Raw genomic sequence first — 22,150 nt, forward strand, 5'->3', positions numbered from 1 at the left:
AAAAAGTAAAAAGGAGTTGATCGATGAAACAAAATGCTGATTCTCTGAAAAGACCAATACAATAGATAAACGGTTAACAACCATGATCAAGAAGAGAAGGCACAAACAACGTAGTCACAGGAAAGAAAACATCACCAGTTATAGAGGAAATTAAAAAATGGATTTAAGTGAATAGTATAAAGAGCCTTATATCATACTGAAAACCCAAATAAAGTATATGGATTTATAAGAAAAATATTAATGACTAAAATTGGCCTCAGAAGTAGAAAAATCGAATTAAATCTACAAGTACACAAGAAATCTTAAAATCAGTTAAGGACCATTAGCCACCCCACCCACCTGTCCATGTTCTTTTCCTCTTCCATTAAAACGACACCAGACACAGATAGTCTTAAGGATATGTTCTACCAAAACTTCAAGGAATATTACATAAACTGTTCCAGAGCACAACAAAAGAAGAAGAATCAAAGCTGATGATCAAAGCAAACTTTAGTTTTATCTGAAACATTCTAATCTTTATAAAGAAGAATACATTCAGGTATTCGAAGTGTAATTTTAAAATAATGCAAAAAAAAAAAATACCCAAAAGACAAAAACCAAAAACCTCAAAAGCAATGGGAAATGAAACAACTTACTCAAGGTTACCAGCCAGGAAAAAGCCTCAGAGTGAACCCACCTGTTCTAGCATACAATGCAGGATCAGGGGCACAGAAATGAATTCCTCTGGAATTGGATTCAGCAAGTCATTGTAATATCTCATGTCTACATCGGTCGTCATGAAGACAGTCACTGTAAAATATAGAAAATGTCATTGCCCAATTGAGATGTGTTCTCCATTTCTTCATCATAGTTTCACGCTTACATTCAAACTATGACCATGCATTGATAAAGGTAGGAACTGTAGGTGGAGGATGCGCTTATAGCAATGTTGAGGACACTTATTGTTCCTTAAAGTGCCAGGTCATGATGTTGATTCTCCAGCAACAGATTTTATACATGCCTGATGCTGCTGGAGCTTGTGGCTCTTCATATTGCGCTTTCTTCTTTCCGGGGGTTGGAGCAGCGGACTGTGGCGCCTATAAGAAGAAGAATCAGAAAGAAACAACTGAGATATCCATCTGAGAGATGCTTTCATAAAATGCTGGTATGAGGGGATCCAAGAGGATTCTGAAATTATGTAATTATATTCACACCGCAAAATCATCTGCTAATATTAGGATCAAAGGAAAGAGGTTTTGTCTGAGGAAGGAAAGAAGCTAATAGGTTTGGATGTGTTTGGTTTTTCCTAACGGAGCCCACTGAGCAACTCTGGGGAAAGTGATGGGGTAACGGGGCACTGAGAATCAAAAAGTTTTCCTTCCCTGGGTGACTCAGAGTCATGCCGTTCTCCCTCTTAAAATCCTTCTGTGTTTCTGCATTGCCTTCAGGATAAAACCCAGACTCTACTTTAGCACCAAAGGACAATTACGATGTGGCTTCCGCCTCTCCAGCTTTAGTTCATGCTGTCGTTCTCCACTTTGCAGCCTAGTGACACTGAGCTGCCCAGTGCTCCTGGCTTGTGCCATCTGCATCTTTTCTTTAACTCCCTATCTTTGTACATCTTTGCCCCTTTCTTAAGGAGACCATTCTGTCCCTTTCTCCCATCAGGCTTTCCATTAGGCATACACACTCTGTCTTCACCATATCACTAACCCTGGTAAGATTTTTCTGACTCCCCCCGTCTCCAGCCTACTCTTCCCCGGCTCAGGCGAGGTGCCATTTTTAATTGCTTCTATGGCCATCTGAGCCGACTGCTCTCATGGCATTCATTGCGCTCTGTTGAAACTGTTGTCTACTTGACTACTGACCCCTTTAAATGTTAAGCTCAATGAGCAGGACAGGAAATGAGTCTTCATTATTGTATTGCCAGCATCTTGCACAGTGCTAGCATACGGTAGGTGCTAAATAAATATTGTGGTTACTTTATCAATATCTCTCCGTGTTCCAGACATTATTCATTGTACCATGTGCTGACAGGTGCTTCCAACCTCTCCTTTACAGGTGTCAGGTGTTGAGGACCTTCATAATGCTCCCACCACATACCTGCCCTTTAAGGCTATGCTTGGAGGCTTTTTTCTTGTTCGTACCCTCACCTATTAAATTCCAGCAAATACTATTACCTTCATACAAGTATTTATGTAATGTTCTTCTTCACATGTTTTATAAATGTGAAAATTAAGTTGTTCAGTTAATCTCATTCAGCCCACTGAAGACCCTTTGAGCCCCTGCCTACCTCAGAAATCAACATGGCTTCCAAGAGAGGTTTCTCATTAACCACCTGTGGGACATTAATAAGCTGCATTCTTTCCAAATAATGTTGGTACTGTCTTTTCCAATCCAGGGTGTCATACATCAAACAGGCAATATTCTCAAAAATATTCGTGCCCAATTCCAGCTATAGGTGAGAAAATTCATGACAATTGGTTACTAGTTTCATACTGTTCGAATCAGATATATGGTTTGTATCTCCCTTAACAGCTAAGCTATCAACTTTTTGCAGGGAAGCAAACCTCCAAATCCCCAAAGCACTGGATCCCAGCCATGGTGACCAAGTCTTCATACGGGACCCCTTCATGTGCTTCTTGTTCACCACGTAGACCGTTCCTTTCAGAGGGCTGAATGGCTGCCTACCATTGCAAGAGCCTAATTAATGCTTCAAACAAGGGAAAAGTAACCTAGTCATTAGTTTCAGCAGTGTGACCTATATTTTTGGTATCTCAATTCTTAAAACATGTTAGGTAATACTGATATCCTCAGCCAAAGACAAGCTATAGATGATTTCTTGCCTGGCTGTGTAAGGAGCACAATGGAACCACTTGACTAGCTTTGTGTACTATCCACCCAAGCACGCTGCAGTATGTGTGCCATTAATATTCATTCTTTTCCTCCCTGCCCCCCTTGTTTCACCTGTGCTACCATTAAGGAAAAACATTCAGAAATCCTGATAGACTATTGCTTCTATAACACCCATCTATTTTACAAGCTGGCAAGCAAATTACAGATCAGATACCCCTATTACCTGGTCTTTCATTTCCAGAAGTAGGAAAGCACTGTGATGGCTGGGTCTGTCTGCTTGAAAGCAATGAAGGATTAAGTAGGCTCATCTTCTGTCTGAGTTGAAGAGGTGAGGAAGAATGAGACAGCTTCTTGTGGGGCCAGTGAATCCCAGACTGGCAGAAGTCCAATGAAATGCATAGCTCTGCCCGTTATGGTATACCTGTCCACTTGACTTCACATTCCCATGCTAAGACTGAGTGCTCTTCAGTTAAGCTTCAACCTGGTATTCCTTGCCCAAATTCTGGCATAAAAATACTTTCCTTTTTGTTTATATTTCTAGGAAATATAGTAAAGCTTCTGCCATTAGCTTAACTGAGCTAACTCGTTTTTAAATCAAACAGCAAATCACATGCTAAAGGCCAGCAAATTATTTCAGCAACCAGGGTCTTAACTTGAAATGTTGCAGATGACTTACACAAACAGTTAGCACATCTTGACGGACATTTATTTGGTGAAAAGCTTTCACTATCTTGGTTCAGCAGAAATACAGCCTGCTTGTTTGCAGCCGAAGGTTGCAAATGCTTTCCTCCATCCAGAGAGGAAAAAGGACTCCCTGGCTCCTACCTTGGATATGAAGCCATTATCGATCTACAGATATAGCTGACAGTGTGACACCTTCTATTGGTCTGCTTCTACCAGAAGTATATTTATCATTTTTATGTTTATTAGGTGTTTAAAATAACCTTTGATCTTCAATATTAAATCCAATGGCCTTTTCTTCTGGAATCCTACTTTATTACTGAACCATTTTCAAGACTTTTCTTCCCCATTGTCTTCGATGCTCAGTCCTTCACTCACAAACCATATCTTGTAGAGGCATGCCTGGGCTCCAAAAGGTCAAACCCAGACCACAGCCCTGGCATGAGGATGATGTTCAATAAGCACTTGCAAATTAATAGGAGACCAGTGTGACCACTGAGCAGAATAGCCCTAACTAGTTCTCTAGAGAACTGAATGTTTTCACTGCTGAGAGTTACCTTCGTGGCCCAGCTAGACACCTGTACAGTCATCTTCTAGTTCTGAAGTCAGGAATGTTCTACCGTAACTAATATTTTAACTAAGCTGGTAGTAGCTTTTCAACATAAGATACTTTTCATAAACTTTAATTGCCACTTAAACTCTTCTACTCAATATTTTTTAAAAAGTAAGATATAGCCACTATCACTTTCTTTAGAATCAAGGGATTAAAATCTCCTAATGAACAGGAAATTGTGGACACTAGAGTAGGAAGCAGAATGATCGGAGTGGTGCTGGGTCTTTTGACATTGTGATTGGAGGCCATGGTGTTCATCATGTCTATGTCCTGTGATGCAAGGAGATGTGCTCCACTTTGGACCCAATACATGCCAGCTTTTTTCAGTTTGTGCCTGGAGACTAAAGAAGACATACAGAAGGGAGCTCTGGCTAGAGAAGGAGCAAAAGGTACTTGGTTTGAGGTTGCCTTAAAGCAGCCTCCTCTGAATTATGGTTCAGGAAATATATGGCTTGGATCTCCTATTGAACCAAAAATGTACACAAGTTCTTGACAGGATGTGAGTATGCAGCCAGGCCTTGGCCCAAATGAGAGGAGGAGTGTTTCTCCAAAATGTAAATTTGTGGATGTGGACTTTATTAGCCATAGATCTTATGTGCTTGGGAGAAGAGCCAGTCTATAGGAGAGAAAGAATAGAAAGCTGGTTTTGAGGTGGGATTTCAGGATCTCAGGGAAATAGCCTCCTCCCCAAACTTATCTCATATTTATTGGGTGTAACCTAGAATTTCAATAAAATGGGATGGAATTTTAATAGTACTACATTATTTGGAATGCCAGTATCTCTGGAATAGGAATCCATACTGACCCAATTTAACATGAAGCAGTAAGGAACAGATAACAGTGGTGAGGTGACAGTGGGTCCTTTTCTGAGTTCGGGTTTAGGAGGCAGAGAGTGAGAGGCAAAGCAGGAAAGCTGAGCATATCTAGACAAAGTGGCGGGGAGAGGCAAATTAAAGAGAATCTGGAGTAACCAGTCTTGCCTAGAACTAGCTCTGCCTTCAGTCGTAGCTTTTCTATGTCCACCTTCATTTTCCATAAATGAGATCCAGCACAAGGCTAATATTCATTCTTGCTGTTGGCAAGGTATCGGACTTGAGTGTCCTGTTTCTATGTAGTGACATCTAACGCCTTACATTGAGAGTCCTTATAACTCAACCTTATCATTGCCACTTATTCAAGTCCTGTCATTCCTTCACGGTTCAGATCTGGCCTCCTCAGGGTTTTCACTCATGTCACCAAGTGCACACCCATCTCCAGGTAATGAAGCAGGAGCTCTCAGAGTCAGAAGTGTCCATGCCCCAGCCATGGCCATGGGCAGCCTACGCTATGGTGCAGAAAAAGTTCCGGGCTTTGATCTCAAATTCACACGGCTACCATTCACCCCACCACCCTGCTTTTCCCAGCTTCTTCAGAGCACTCACTTGGTATAGTCCCTTGCTAGGACTCGGCTTTCATTTCAGCTCTCTTGATGCTGGAATATGTAGCCAAGCAGGGAATTCAACATTTCCATGCCTCTGTTTGTTGGGAAAAGGGGGTCAACCAGGAGGAGACCTGAGAGCTTTTCTATAACAGAGGGATGCCTCAATACCTTCAACAACATCCTTGATAAGTAGTCACTTGCCCTTCTTTAAAAAAAATACCCTCGTGTATCTGGCATTTACTTCTTTTCTATGCATCCCATATATTCTTTTTCTGAATTAATGGGAAACAGAGAGAGGACCTAGATGTACGGCACCTTGACTACTGCTTCTTTGTTTCACGGCTTTAGTCTTGCCTCTCTGGCAAGCTCCTCACTAGCATGGACAATTCTATCTCTGAAGGTAGACGTTGTTGGCCAAATATATCAAAAATAAGATTTTGGCAATAAAAGCAAGGGCTTAGAAAAACAGTGTTTGAACTGATACATAAAAAATACAGATGTGTAACTCAAAAAACTATAACATTTACTATTTTCACAATTGATATATATGAAAATTCCAATTACTGCCTAGAACATTGCTGAGGGAGGAAACAAAGCCACATGTCACCAAATAAAAGAATCACCATTTTTTATCTTCATTTACTACATCTAATTCTTTGTCATTAATTTATATACTAAAAGCTAAAGAATCAGACTATAAACATCATTGGACATTCAATGTTATCATTGTCCTAAAGATAAAAGAGCCTAGCACAAAGCGTTATAGTCAGTGCTCAGTAAATATATGTGGAATGAATGAATAAGCAGAAGCACAGTGTCACGTATTGTTAGAACCGTGATCTCTCACTAAAGCATGTACTGACCATTATCTCGTTGTCTGACCAGTCAGAAGGAAAATCAGCTTCTTTGACCATATATTCAAGTCGAGCAACATCAAAGAGATTTGTTTCAGGTTTCTCATTATTCAGGATCGATTCCAAGTACTTCCAGAAAATTTCAAGTTCTTTTATGGAACTCTCTTTCTTCAATTTTTCAGCTTCTATATCTAAAAATAGCAACATGTTTATACTACAAAATGAGAGTGTTGAATTCCCTTCTACTTTAAATGGACACGGTGAGTTCATATGCATTGCAAAATGTCTGTACAGTACCAGAAAATGCAAATAAAAAAAGGTAATTTTGAGAAGTTTTCGAAACTGGTCTATACAGGTTTGAAATCAGAGGATTTTATTTCCGAGATTGATATTAAATATGAGCTTATCCCACCTCTTCATTTCACAGTTGAGAACCAGAAAGATTATGACGAGGCCACACATTTTGGAGCTAAATATGTTTAAGATTTCTATCACTCTTAGATTGCATTTATAGAGGGCCAGGTTTTCTTCCAAATCACTTTTTGACCATTTTAAGTGTCTACTATGGAATTGGTCAGAAACGCATTTGATCCAGTTTTCCTTCTCACATGGCTAAAAACAGACTGGATCAATGATTTATGCCTCAGTTAACCTTTGGTCACATTAAAATAGCAACAGGCTTTCCTGGGCATCTGAACTCTGTAAAATAATCACAGATTTCCATTAAGTTACACTTGAAAATTTGCTTGAAATATTTATATTTATTATATCTGTAAATAAATAATAGTCTCTACTACTAAGATCTCATTATTCTATTATAACATCTATTTTTCTATTATTTTATTTTTATACATTAAATTTTTTTTTTATAGAAAGCCTATGTTTGGAGCTTATGCAGCATTTTTTCACTGGCTTCAATAAGAAATTATTTAATGTTACAACTCTCCTTTGAGGTAGTCAGGAGTAGCCTAGATTTGAATCTCAGCCCTCTTACTTAATAACTGTCTTTAGGATGAGAGTCCTTTTTAGTAAAATGGAAATAAAATATAATTTCTAGAGTTGCTTTTAAAACTACATGAACCAATGCACTTAAAGCCCTTAGTATTGAGCCTAGTCCCAAGACATGTGCCCAATATATGGTAGCCGTTATTATTATCAGGGGTAGTGATTTCTAACTTTGAACAGCAATTTTTAAAAAAGTAGTGTTAGAGAAATTGGGATGTAGCTATGTAAGTTACAAATCTCTGTATAAATAATATTAATACTAAATAACAATAAAAGCAACTGCCTATGGCAGAAAGAGCTAGATTTCTGGTAACACAGATGTACACCAAATCCCAGTTCAATTATGTAAAATATGCAGTAGGTTTTTGCTCCCTTTCCACAGAGGAAATTATCACAATTCCCTTAGATGAAGACCCCAAGGCTCAAAATGGCTGAATGGTAGCAGGGTTGGGACTTCATACCACAGCTTCCTAGTCTAAGGCCAGGAAGATAAAGCACTCCTTCTAACTTATTGCAATAAGCCAATAGCAGAACAAGAATTCAAGGCTATGACTGTCCTTTGGTCATTTAGTGACTGTAACTTCTGCAAGGACAGGTTATCAACAGTGATCCATCCAACCCATGCTTTAGGTAAAAATTATAGATCCATGTAGTTGGATAACCAAGTCCTCTGACCTGCAGTCTCTGTTTTCTGTGGTTACACAGGGATATAAATACAGAGTATGATTTTAATTTGCAAAATTTACAACACTTGGCTGGTGCAAGCAGAATAAATAGCAAATCAAAGTCCTGAAAAATTTAATAATGTATGTATTGTATGACTATGTTTTGGACAGCAAATTATATTTGTACTTTAAGGATAGTGGGTAATATTGAAGGACTTAGTAAGTTGTGTAGCAGACTACATACCTTCTGGCTGAAGAAGAGCTTCCTGCTGCTGGCTAACTGCTGCCAGGTGTGTCTGCAGAGGTTCATAATTCTCTGAAGATATTTTAATCACACTGGTTATAGAAATGCCAAGCTCAGTCATAACTGCTAATAGCTGAGGATTGTTGAAGCCCACAACTATAATGTAATGTTGGGCACCATCATCTGGCTCATCGTCTGTTCAAAATACCATAAAGAAGAGAAGCCATCATTGTACAAGAGAACAGGTTGTATTCAGCCAGTTTAATCGCCATGTACATTATGTATGCATTTATAATCCCTCTGGCTTGCCAAAAACAATCCAGTTGGCTGTAATGCAGTCATGTTGACTGTTTTTCATTACTGTCCTTCCAATAAGAAGGCTGTGGCCATTTTACAAAATATTAAATCACTTTGGAAACGAGACATAGGCAGAATAGGCGGACAAACATACATGAGGCCTGTGGTCATGGAAAATGTGTGCTTGGGTTTTTGTCAGAGTTTAGCTTGTAACTTTTTGCTGGTTCTAATCTCTTTTGAGCCACATCTGGCTTTACTCCTGAATTACGAGTAGCTGCAGCTTTGTGGTATTTTATAAGCAAAGGTGTTTACAGGAGAGGGAAATATTGAATATGGACGTGCTCCCTACCAAAGTATTGTACACATTTACCTCAGTGGGGGTGAATCCTGACTATGGGTTCTATAGCAACTATATATTTATTGCATTAAAATTTTAAAACACATATTGTGCAATTTCTTAAATTTTCTCCTCTATTTTTCTGTGGTTATACTGTTTTATTTATATTAAATCAAGTTTATTTTAGAATATAATATTCTGGAGGGTGAAATTAATAGTTATACTTTAACACTGATAGTACATGGTACATGAAAACATTATATTTCACAGTAGCCCATTAAGATCAATTTACAAGTACTGGAACAGATGCACAACTTTTAATTTTTAAGTAATGATTTTCCTTTTATTACTAAACAAATCAGTATTGATATTGCCCATGAAACCCAAAAGATGATTGTTTCTAGCAGATTTAGAGCAGAGATACATGAGGAGTCAACTGGTGAAGGATGTGAAAGCCTACCACTCTCTCATTTAAATATGATGGAGCTAATGAGATGTAGCTCCATTTGGGTTCAAGGGAAAGCAGCAGCAAATTAGTTATAGCTGCCCAGGACAAGTTATTTTTATATCGATAATCTAAAATAAAAGAAAATTCTAGTTGCTCTATCTAGAACAAAATGATAGTGGGAGAAGTTGGGGTCAGAAATTAACTGGATTTTATTCATAACGAAACTGCATTTTGTTCATGCCAGTAATCACTTTTTACTTTACTTTAGAATTATGTCTGACCATTTTTTTTTTTTTTTTTTTTTTTTTTATGTTTCCAACAAGATAATAAGCTCCTGGGTGGCACAATCAGCTGGCTATTTCATCCTTTGTCTGCACTATGTAAATGTACCTAGCAAAGCATACTAAATAAATATTTGCTTAAAAACATAAATGAATTGCAAATAGAAATATGTTTCTGTTAGTGCCATGAGTAGTAAGTGATTTGTGGTTTTATAAAGAGTGAAAGGGCTGGGAAAGATTAAGCACAGTGATTAGAATGATTTCTCAAGGGACGTCATAGCTCGTTAAGCAGGAAGTGAAAGGCAGCAACAGGAGTAGCACCTTACTGACCAATGTAACGTTTGGCGTCATCGTCTTCTCCCCTCCGTTTTAACTGGGTGGCCTTTTTCACTGTCATGTTGGACTCGGTCTGATCCTTTCCCTTTCCCTTGGCAACCTTGGCACCTGCAGACTTCTTCTCCTTGGGAGATTTTGCTTTGCCTTTATCCTTTTCTAACTTAAATCTGTCTTCTGTCACCTAGAAAGAGAGAATATTTTTTCTCCAAATCATATAGTGAGCAAGCAATGGTTTTTCCACTGTCAGGTGAATTAATTCTTCATTTCATTCAATTGTTTTTTACTCATTTATTTTTCATTTATTCATTCTTCAAGCCAGGATAATGGATGTTCCAGCTTGAGTCTCTGTTGTGATTAGCCTATCTATGCATGAGGACTGGAGGGTTGCGTGCCAGGAAGTTGGTTACACAAAGAGCCTTCTGGAAGAGAATTCATCCGAGAGGAGAGTCAAGTGACCTAGTAAACCACCTAAGCTGCTTGGAGGCAGGGTGGCAGGCTGATTCTGAGTACATGGTGGTGTTAGGAATTTAGGTTTATCTTTTAACCTTACCCTGAGGAGCCTCTATCTGAATCTTAGAGAGAGGTTGGTTTGATCATTCAAAACAAACAAAAATTAAAAATAAAAAGGAAAACAGAAAGAGCCATTTTCTCTAAAATCTCCTTGATAAAATTTTTCATAGTTTTAGAAATGTATTGACCATTTTTAAAGGTTAAAAGATTCCACTGGGAATCTAGCACTAACAAATTATTTTTATTATAATCCTACTTCAAAATATATAGACATCATCAGTGGTTGCTGTTTGATACATTCAAAGACGAGATCAGAACAAAACATCAGTTGGCAACACGAATCCTTTACACACCCCTCTGGGGCACGCTTAGATTGCCAGGTACCATGTAAAGATCCAATTCTCCTGCCAATTTTTTTTCCCCCAAACAATTGCTGAAACCATCGTGCAGTATATCATAATGTAATTACTCTTTCAATTCATGTATTTATAAGTATAAATTGGTTGTAGTCATTGAAATAATGTGGCAGTACTGGATCATAAGGTGGTCGTACAGAAAATCCAGAAGTCCCAACTTCGCTGCAGAGAAGTCCAAATTTTGCCATCAAAACCCACCAGAAACTTTCACAACTGCAATTTTAAAGAAAATCTCAGGGTAATCTTTTGATCTGAAAAGAAGAAATTACTTTAGGTTAAATTATTCTAAAGTTAACTTGGAAGAATAAACATTTTTTCCTTTATACATTCATTTGTTTATCTCACATTCCACAGATATTTGCTGAGTCCAGTAGAAGTTTTTAAAAAGTTGTTTTTTTGTCCTCCCTCTTCTCTGCTCTCCCCAACTCCCCATCACTAGGTAGTACAGTAAGGATCCCTCTGGCTCTGCAGGCTGTCCTAGGTGGGGCACGAGAGCCCCTGAGAGCCCATGCAGCCACATAGGGCACCTCCCTTTGGGGCTTCTTTAGCAAAGGTTGCAGTTCTATGAGTTCAGGACTCCCTGGGCCCTTTCTCCTGGGATTCCAGAGAGAGAAGGGCTGACCACAACCAAAAATCAAAGTAAATGGTAAATTCTAGTGGCAGAGCTTAGTTATGCAGTATGAAGATGCTTTCAGACATTATCTGATTTGATCTCACTAAGCAGTCTGCAAGGTGGGTAATTTCATTCCCATAGTATAAATTAAGACGCAGTTTGTCCTGAGATGCACAGCTGTGGCAGAGACACAGCTGGTTTGACTCCAAACCCCTAAACTCATTTTATGTCTAAGGTTCTCTTGTCAGTCTCTTTCTTTGATGCTCTCCCCTCTTCTTCTCCATGCATGTCTGTCCTCCCTCCACTCTGTCTTTCCAGAGGCTGTGTAATGCTCGGGGGATGCTCTTTCCTTTCTCTGGAGTACTCTTCCTCCCTCAGCTGCTCCTCCTCTCACTGCCCTCTTCCTCTCCCTTCTCTGCCTTTCATTTTGCCTTTGCATTGCTTTAGCCAGGCCAAACTTGGGAGGCTGGAGAAAAGCATCTGTTAAGCTAATTTCCTTTAACACTGAAGTTATCAATATCTACCTCCCTCAACTTCACAAAAGTCTTTTTAAAGAGGACCCTTATAAATCCTGATTAACTTCTTTAAATAACATTTTTATTATAAAATAATAATCATTATTGAAAAATTGGAAAAAAAAAGGTAGAGAACTTACAAAAATAAACGTAATTCTACCATCCAGAGAAGATGGGGTGAAGAGAATATTTAATGCATTCCTTCAAATTAATTTTTTGCATTATTTTTACATAATTGTTACCGTTCTTTCTATACCACTTGGTGTCTTGTTACAATGATACATCTTCAATTGGTAGAATTTCGAGAAGTATTGCTCTGTAAAGGATTTCTTAGGTTGAGAAAGAATTCTCTGGTGTAGAGCAACTGTAAGGCAGAGAATTGAAGTGGACGGAAGCTCCTGGGTCCTCCTGGGCTCCAGACCCAGGCAAAGATGTCCCCGGTAAGTTTCTGAACATCTTCCTTGCCCTACCTCATCCCTTCTGCTTGCCCATGGCTGACTTAATGATGGTCTTCCTACCTGTCTCCTGTATTCAGTCTGTTCCTCACTTCTCCCCATTTCCAAACTCAACCTGGACCAGGACAGCCCCTTTGCCCCTCTGGTTTGGACAGTGATTGACTGCTTGGCCCCTAGAACTTTCCGTTGGTCAAAAGGTAAAACATCTTTTTCTACCAAGCCCCAATCATAGGAAAATTCTCTCCCATCTTTTCTTCCCCTTCTCTTATTTTCTGAGTAAGCCCCTCCCACCTATGGGTTTATGTCCTAGGATTTGTGGGTGGGGAGAGAACAAACCACACTAGGTAAGCATTCAGCAAAGCTGACTTCTCAAATCATAAACTAAAGTGTGTTTACACAAACTCTTTCTCTGGCCTGTGTTGCTTGCTTTCATAGCACGCATGTTTCCATACTATGGTCATCTGCTCGCAACTGAAAAGACTCAGAGGGAACTCTTGCCAATTCAAGAAACATATTTAGGAGGGGTGTATCCAAAAAGTCCCTTTTCCCACCATGTTTGGGGAACACATGTTTCTTGGCATATAAAGGGAGGGAGGGTCAAGTTTGTTACCGAGTACGTGTTTTTTAGAGTGCAGCATGTAAGGAAAGCATCTGGATGCCTCCTGCTGTGAGTAGGCTTTGGATCCACACAAAGATTTCTTAGGCAGTTGAGTTACACAGCAGATGTGGGGTTCTTGTCTTAGCAATAACCAAAACAGTGTTAGCATTTCACATACTCAGTTGAGTATCGAAGGACACCTACCTAGAATCCTTGATCTCATTCTCACTTTTTAAAGGGAGAAATAAACTATTCTCCTCTGGAACACAGAAACCTAGTACTTTGACACCTCAAAATATTTTAGGTAATTTTTTTTATCTCTAAATGACTTGTTGATGTCAAAATTCAAATATAATTAATAGATATTCACTCTCCTATTTCTCACGATGAAAGGGACATAAATGGTGAAATTCAGTGGAACTGATGGTAAATAGCTATGCTTCATCTTGTTCTTATAGTTAATAATGCAATATCTACATATTTATGTATAACTTTTTGTTTCATATATGATCTATAACAAGATCCTCCCAATAATATTATTAAGGATATAGGTATAAAAACATGCTCATGGAGGTTGTGACTAACTATCTCCATTATTATGTGGTTCATGAGAAACTGGGTCTTCTGGGTGCTACTCTGGTTCTCCTCCAAGATGTCACTCTATCTCATAACAATCTATTCCACTGTCCCAGACAGTGGGAGCTCAAGAGATGGGCTGAAAGACTGTATAGGGTCAGATAAGTTTGAGAGACAGTAGGTTAAACAATATTAAACAGATTTATTATTGTAAAACGTCTGTATCTCTAATCAGCTACTGTGTTGCTAAATCTCCAAGAGTTGTATATAATACACAGCGATTTCAAATTTGTTTGACCAGGAGGCCATTTTATTTTATTTTTTAATAGAGAACTGGGTCTAAATGGTCATAGAATTCACTTTACAGGTTATGGGAACATTTGTGGGCCCAATTAATCCAGTTATAAAAATCTATGCTAAGGAAATTACCCAAAATATAGAGAAGTCTATACTAAAAAGTATATTGTTTACTATAAAGCATATGGGAATAACTTAAATATTCAACAACAGAAGAATGGTTAAGAAAATTATGGTAGTCAATAGAATATCGCATAACCAATAATAACGATAGATGCAGATACTGTGGTGATGAGTAAAAGTTTTGATACATCCTAACTGAAAGAAAGCTGGATTAAAATGGTTTTACAATGATTACAGCTATGAAAAGAAACAAATCCACAGAAAGAAACATACCAAAATCTTAACATTAATTGTAATAGTGTTATGGCATTGTGAATGTTTTGTTTTTCCGTTTCTGTATTTTTTGTCTATTCCCTCATGATCTACTCCCCTTCCAGGCCCCTCCACCCCGTTTATCCACTGAATGGAAAATATAATGCATGGATTTTAGTTAGGAACTTGCTTCTCCAGAGAGCTGCTATGATGTAGAAAAGACAAGCTTAGGAATGTATTACGTTCACTGGACCAAACGATGTAATCATTAACCCAGAAGAATGTCGGGAGTGCTGCATTGCCATCTTTAGGGTGCAACTCCTAATTCACAGAATCAGAAAATGGCCATGTCTGTGTGGTGGTGGTGGTGAGGGGAGTGGGTCTGATGTCTGTCTCTTGCAGGATCCTATGTGATTCTGAGAGACTTTGCCAGTTCTAACTTAACCATCCAGAAGAGCAGGGAGCACGTGAGGAGGTTTGGAATAATCTCAGGAAGTTTAGTTCTAACATATTCCCCCAGAGACTAAGTCATTTCTGGGTGGTGTTGGGGGAGTAGGGGAGGACTGAAAATTAAATAAGGATTTCTTTGGGAATTGGTGGCCTTTATGTTTGGTGATTTTTTTTCTCTTCTCTGACCACTGTCCCCACATTGAAGCTTAGGATGTTGTATGCAACGTAATTAGTAGGACCAGATGGCTGTTGGTAGATTACTGAGCAGCGAGGGCCATTGGTCCTTCAGAGGAACATCTCTGGGCAGGCACTGACTGTGAGCCAAGAGTGCCATTTCATGATTATTGAGACACACTTGGGAGGTGTATGTACAGTGGTTAAGGTCTTTGGAGTCTGACAGTTTTGGATTTGAATCCCAGCTTCACCACTGAAAGTAGCTGTCTGTCTTTGGGGAAATTACTTTCCTGCCCTCAGTTTCCCCACCTGAAAATTGGGAATAATGCTCTCTACCTCAAAAAGTCAATTAAAAGATTAAATGATATAACATGCATAAAGGACTTAGTACAGTGCCAAACAGTCAATAATGGTAACTAACAATTATTTTCAGCTACTGTAACCATAGCTATTACATATTTTAAAGTACTACTCTATTTTAAATACATTTCTTTAAATTTTTCCTGAAGCCCATAAAAAATTTTTATTAATTAAAAGCAAACCAAATAGGAAAGCATTACTCTATTTTAAAGATAATCCAGCCAGATCATCATTTATTATTTCCCCTGAATTGCTGGGTTTGAAGCTCCTTAGATCCAGCATTCGTGCTGATAGTATCCACATTTTGATTATCCAGCCTCAAAGAATTCCATCCAGTTAGTGAGGCAAGTTATTCCTTTTCTGAAACCACACTGTTCCCTCTAAACTGAGTTCCTGCTCTTCCTCTGTTTAATTTCTTAAAATGGTTTCTGAAGATTTTTAACCACAACTGAATCAAAACTAACCAGCCTGTAATTTCCTGGTATGTCCCTATGGCCTTCCTTTTAAAACAAAACACACACAAAAAATGGCATTACATTGGCTGGTTTCCAGCATTTCAGGGTTTCGACTGGAGTAAGCTGGAAAACGTCTGTGAAAGCTACTCTAATTTCTCTTCGTCCGTCTCTTGGAGGAGGCTCTGGGCTGTTTCTGGCTTCATCATGATGTATTATCAAACTTAGGCACTTTTAATTTTGAGTTGTTTTAAGAAAACTTTACCAAATACCCTCTCTCCATAGTTCTTTACTGCACATCTAATCTTCCTTCTCATCAATTCTAGCACATCAGAAAATAAGGCAACTTGTACTAAGCATATGAGCTAAAAAGAGAAAGAACTGTTCTTCTTTTATATAAAAGTTATGCTACCTAACAAAATCCAAGAAAAGATGAATCGGTTACTTGAATTCATAAGTTAAAAGCACAGTTAGAATATATTTGGATACATTCCTAAATCCCATGCAAATATTCTGAACTCAACTTAGAGGCACATAAGACTAGATTTAGTCTGGCCAATTAGTTAAATGGTTAATGATTTTTTTGTATTTTAACCATTTTTTATTGATTTCTTTTGATGATTACATTTTTTTAGTTGAATTCTCAATAGAACTGAAATATTTTGATTCACAATTAAGTGTTTTGGTTTTAAATAAACGTACATAATTAATATGTAACATAAAAGTTGTAGTTAAAAAGAAGTAAAAATGTGAATGAAAATATAATATTCAAATAACAACTGAATTTTTTTGTTGTTGTTGGCTGGCTGGTAAAGGGATCCAAATCCTTGACCTTGGTATTATCAACACCATGCTCTAACCAACCGAGCAACTGGCCAGCCTGATAATGACTAGATTAAAACATGGATCAGAATAGAAACCAAGCAATTTACTTTAAAATCATAATAAACATTATGGGAATATATGTGCCCAGTACATTATTTCTGTAAATGTTTGTTTCAATATATGTTGAATTAATTAATTAACAACAGATTGATAATAAACTAAAAATGCAAAATAAATATTGAGGTAATGATGTAAAGAAAATTCATTTCTAAACAAAACACTCATTCAAATTTTAAGATATAATAAAATCTAACTAATTGGGGATTATTGTGTGAGAGATAGTCACCTTCAGGCATTCTGAAATGTGAAAATATATTTCTAGAAATACAATATATTTTCTTCAAGATATGTATATTTGGAAGTAATCAACAAGGTGTTTCCAAATACTTAAATGTTTTCAAATAGACTTAACTTATTAGCAATTAGAAGTGGCATTTGCGTTCCAGAAATTCATGTGCTAAAAGCTTCAAAACTGTTCTTAGAAATATTTTTCCTTGTATTTTATATAATATTAATTAGCCAGCAAGCTTTCTTGAAAAATAGAAAGCAAAAGCAATGTTAAGTATAGCCCAGACTAAAATGTTATCAATTATTAAAATTAATGGAGTCTAAAATAATGATATCTTAACTGTATTTAACAATTGAAAGTATATGAGGGTATCTCAAAAAAGTTCATAGAAAAATAGAGTTGAAGGTAATATGAATCTTTCCATGAGCTTTTTAAAGTACCTTCATATTATTTACCATTTATCTTTAAGAAAAGTTTTGATTGATTAAAACAGGATCAAATGTATAGTAAAATATTATATTTGTTCTATTGGAGAAAAAGAACAGGGACCTAATTATATTAGTTATTTTTTCCCTCACCTTTTCCCTAATATTTCCTATAATTACTGCTATTGATATTTTTTAAGCATTCATTCTTAAAAATACAATTACAAAAATTAAACATAGAAGATACAAAACACTTATAAGTAATATAATTAGCATTTGAAAGAAAACATCTTTCATAGATTTCATGTTGATGTTAAAAAGCTGAAGGATTAGTCACCCCCCTTGTACGAATCTCAGAACCTCATCCTGGGTTCAGAAAAGAAGAAGAGTTTGGGTAAAATCCTCTTTTCTTTTCTTTCTCTTTTTTTCATTTTCTAGTCCACTGCATGATGTCAGTTTTACATACTTTCTACTTATTTTGCTTTCTGTCAAATTCCTTGGCTGACAAGAATTAACCTCAATTGTTCCAACTGACCTCTTGGGCAGTGTTGCTGAAATGAACACAGATTTTATCATTCCCCAAACTCCCTTCATCTCACCTGTACCAAGAGTATTTTTTGGAGACTATTTGATTCCAATCAGTTTTCACCAATTTATTTAGCACTTACTCATATGGTTGCAACTCAGGGATTTAAGGCTAGTGCTTTGAAAACCCAAAATAGTGAAGACATCAAATTAGATTACGTAACTGCTGGCTCTTAATTGTGCAGAGATCTCTTACTATATCTAATACTTTTTTTTTTAATATCTAAAGTTTAAGCCGTAATTCCTTAGTAATCTCAAATTTTCGACAAATAAATTAAGATTATTTCCATACCTTCAGAATCTTATAACTGTAGTATTATAGTTCACATTTCAAAGAAATGCTGAGCAAAATAACACAGGAATGTTTTTAGATCATTGCAAGCTTTAAAAACTTTTCCTGAGCTACCAGGATATTCCATTTATTTCTACATAAAAGGTTTAACTAAAATCTACAAACTACTCCTATAGTAAACAATTAGTGTCTCATAATAGGTGGCAAACAAGTACATTGATGCTCTTCCACACACTATTTGTAGGTGCTATGGGAAAGTACAAAGTAAACAGAAGGATTTTTTGCAAGACTCACAGTCTACTTTTTATAATTCATATTCCCACATGACATTGGAATTTAAACAGCCAAGCAGAGATGGTTCTACACTAGTTTCAAATTTTTCAATTTTTCTTCTGCCAAATCTTAACTCCCCTGAGTATTTCTTAGGGTACAAATCTGGATATGCTGAAAAGAGCTTCAATAGATGGAAACTATACCATCAACTATGTTCATACGAATAGAATTTTCCTGGGGACAGTATACACCACCCTAATAAGATGCTATGTGTAGAATCTGTTTAAAAAATATAAAGGCCTGTATTACAAATACAACACAGCATTATTATTTTTTTCTACAATTATCCTGTCAATAGTACCATTTAAATAGGAAACGTAGATTTGGGAGACTTACAAAGATGAAGAAGGTATTATTGAAACATACTCATTTTTTTCTTCTTTCATGAATTGATTTTGCCTCTTTCACTTAAGAGCATAAAGAAATAACTTATATGCAAATTGATTTCATACACATATGTGCACACACACATTGCACATGTACATACAGAAACATTTGCCCTTCCAAAAATATTTTAGCATGCTTTGGAAATTAAGAAAAACATCTTTTATCCCGAGTAATGATAATAGCAAATGGATTTGAAGCTGGCATCACTTTGCTAATATCTTAAAATATTTTTCAGATGCAAAATGAATCTTTGGAAAACACATATATTGATATTTGTGGGCCAATTAAATAAAAAATCCATATGTGAAAAAATTACCAGACATATGAGATGAGAGTAGAAGTGATGATGGATTATTGCTGAAATATTCAGATTATTATGAAGGTGCAGATGTGCCTATTATTTTAGTAGGCATCGCTATTGAATATCATGTAAAATATTTTAAATAGACCCTGACTTTAAGATTTTTTTCCTCGCTTTTTATATTTACTTCTGCTGACTTCCTGTCTCTTCCCTGGGTTCCTTCTTTGCTACTATTATATAAATATACTACCATAAAAACAATCTGGGATACATTCCCTGAATATTGTCATTTTCATATGTAAGGGAACATTTTTTTAATGGATTTATCATAATTCCTCCAATAGGTTCTTGAATAGAATTTTCCCTAAGAAGTTGAGGCAACCGCTAAATTTGCTGGGTAACTCTTAATGGTAGGCTTAAGAAGAGAGGAAGTGCCCCTGGAGAAACTTGGCACTATTTCATTCACTACTTGCCCTTTTAAGAAAACCCACCGTATCGTACAGTACCTTCTTTTCATTTTCCCGTCGCTGCTGGTCCTTCGATTTAATCTGGAGAAGTTGAAATTTTAAGAGTTTCCCTATCAGTGGTAAGGATAATTTCTCTCCACTATCCATAATTGTTTTTGCTGCCATTAACACCTATGAAGAAACACAGTTATTAGGAAAAGTGACATTTCATAATCTTTGACACAGTTTATCAGCTATGAAAAGATGAAAGGATATTTTACGTTTTGCAATATTTGTCTTACTGCAAAGGTGCTTCATTACTGGCTAAAAGCAAATTAGGGGAAAATGCCCCAATGCCAGAGAGAAGCATTTACCCTCTACTTTAAATAAATTGGTTGTCTGAATGTCAATTTCTTTTTCCAATAAGACAGAGTGTAGTTCACACAATGGTGTTAGACACAGATTCCCAAAAAAAGGTAGAGGAAAGACAGGCAGGGCTCCATTTTAGGATGACTGTCAGTTTCATGCCACAGAAAGCCTAGTATCATTTGGCATTGCCAGCAGTCCAAACTCTCAAACGTTGACTTATTAGGACGTTATAAGTTAAATAGGGTTTTACAATAGTGGAAATGACTATATTAGCAGTCTTTTATTTCTTCGTGACCAAATTCAAATGAAAGATAAAAGCTGCTTCGCACAAAGGTGCCATATGAATGTGCTCCACCCGTGCAACTGAATGTTGATCCTTTTGGTATGCAGCCTAATTGGGGTGAAATAAGGTTATTGAGGTTTTTTGGGGGTGACGACAGCCGCTAGGAACATACAGCTGTATTGTCCAGATGTGTGGCACTGACAGCCTGCTTTATGACTGTGTTTTTTACAGCTTGTTTCCCCTAAATTTCACACGACTGTCTAACATCTGGGCCCTTTTCCTTGGAGTCCTATAACCACTTTATTTACTGCCAAAAAATAAAAAAAATAAAAATAAAATCATGTAAATTATACCATAAAAACTTGTTACCTGTTTCTCCTTATTCATGTTGTCTCCCTAATAAAGTTCACCTCTGCCTGAAGCGCTGTCACAGAAGTAATCTAGCTAAAGTATTTTTTGGCTTTTGTTTTTAAGCAAGCATCATATTTATTTATAACCTTGGGATGAATTAGGTGTTACTAAAATGTTCTGACACGTTGTTTTTCTCCCCCCTTGGAGCAATCACTTGTCCGGACGCATATGGTGTCAATTTCAGCCCCTCGGTCTCAGACAATGACTGTGTACACGGCATCTCATGGACCTGTGTCTTGTCTGAGGTTTATATGAGCTCTTGGTCAGGGCTTTCCCGACCGGTCCAGTTCCTTTTGACTTTCCACTTTGCCAAGGGAAATAGCTGAGAGAAAGGGAGGGGCTTATTTCACTTCTAGCTGCGGAAAGCCCCATGGGTTATCATGTGCCAAAATGTAACTGGACCTCTTAGAGTCCACATTGGGGTTTCCCCCATTGCAATGCAGAAGGAGAAAGACAGGGAAAGGATTCCCAAACCAAGCGTTAGAATGTTTTGCGCGTGTCTAAGCGAACACTCTCCAGGAAACGTAGAGCTTTGCTTTTTAGGCAGTTCTGCTCCTGCTAACAGGATTTAGTGAAAAGGGACATGATGGCTGTGATTTCTGAGAGCAGGAAAATGTAACAGTACACCAGCAGAACCTCACTATTTCATGATGACCATATCCAAGATGGAAGGAAATCCTAAGGGGACCAGAGGTCAGGTGTTTACTGTAAAATGAAAGCTGTCTGACTGAGTCCAGCCCCAAGAGTAGATGTCAATGTTTGGTTTGAAGTGACATTTTTCAAAACCAGCTTAAGAGTGTGCTGATAGGCTGCTTTGTGACATCTGGTTCAAAATATTCAAATTCGGGTTTTTAAAGCTCATAGCAGTCTAGCATGGGGCGTTTCCCTGTAATGCAAAGATAATGACAGCATTGAAGGGAAATCAACACTGGAAAGGCTTACCCAAGAGTGGTTCTGGAGCCTTTTTTCCTGATGACCTGTGAAAACAGGATATTCACCTATGTCTGGGGTGGTTTGGGTGAAGGCTGCCTGGCGTCATGATGATGAATGGGATGTCTCTGGAGGTGCTTTCTATCCCCTTGTCTCTATGAGTCTACGAATGTTACTTCACTATATGAAATTCTACTCAAAGTACAACAAAATGTCCCCAGAGAAAGGTATTTTGCAGGCCATAAAAGTTATTTCTGGTATGTCTAAAATTGTCTGTAAGGTGCTGGGTTTCATACAAAAATCTGGCACAGTATCATAGTAACAGTGATGCCCTGCCCTGATATGGGGAGATGGGTGAGGAGCAGCATCACTGGCACTGCAGAACCCCTGTTCTCATAGCATGTGGG

The 22,150-nt window shown here is 37.5% G+C and overlaps 1 protein-coding gene across 1 annotated transcript in view; it reads right to left on the reverse strand.

Moving 5' to 3' along the window:
• Positions 1–22,150, reverse strand: part of SPAG17 (sperm associated antigen 17) — a 233,527-nt gene that overhangs the window by 143,041 nt on the left and 68,336 nt on the right. The window contains exons 4-10 of the mRNA XM_063106597.1: positions 19,811–19,942; positions 10,011–10,197; positions 8,318–8,512; positions 6,413–6,594; positions 2,273–2,434; positions 1,006–1,076; positions 677–791 (exon numbers count right to left, since the gene is read on the reverse strand). Of these exons, the coding sequence (XP_062962667.1) occupies positions 677–791; positions 1,006–1,076; positions 2,273–2,434; positions 6,413–6,594; positions 8,318–8,512; positions 10,011–10,197; positions 19,811–19,942 (1,044 nt within the window). The remainder of the gene's footprint in view (positions 1–676; positions 792–1,005; positions 1,077–2,272; positions 2,435–6,412; positions 6,595–8,317; positions 8,513–10,010; positions 10,198–19,810; positions 19,943–22,150) is intronic.

The sequence above is a fragment of the Cynocephalus volans genome, chromosome 8 (genome assembly GCF_027409185.1).
Source record: "Cynocephalus volans isolate mCynVol1 chromosome 8, mCynVol1.pri, whole genome shotgun sequence".
In the NCBI taxonomy this organism is placed as follows: Eukaryota; Metazoa; Chordata; class Mammalia; order Dermoptera; family Cynocephalidae; genus Cynocephalus; species Cynocephalus volans.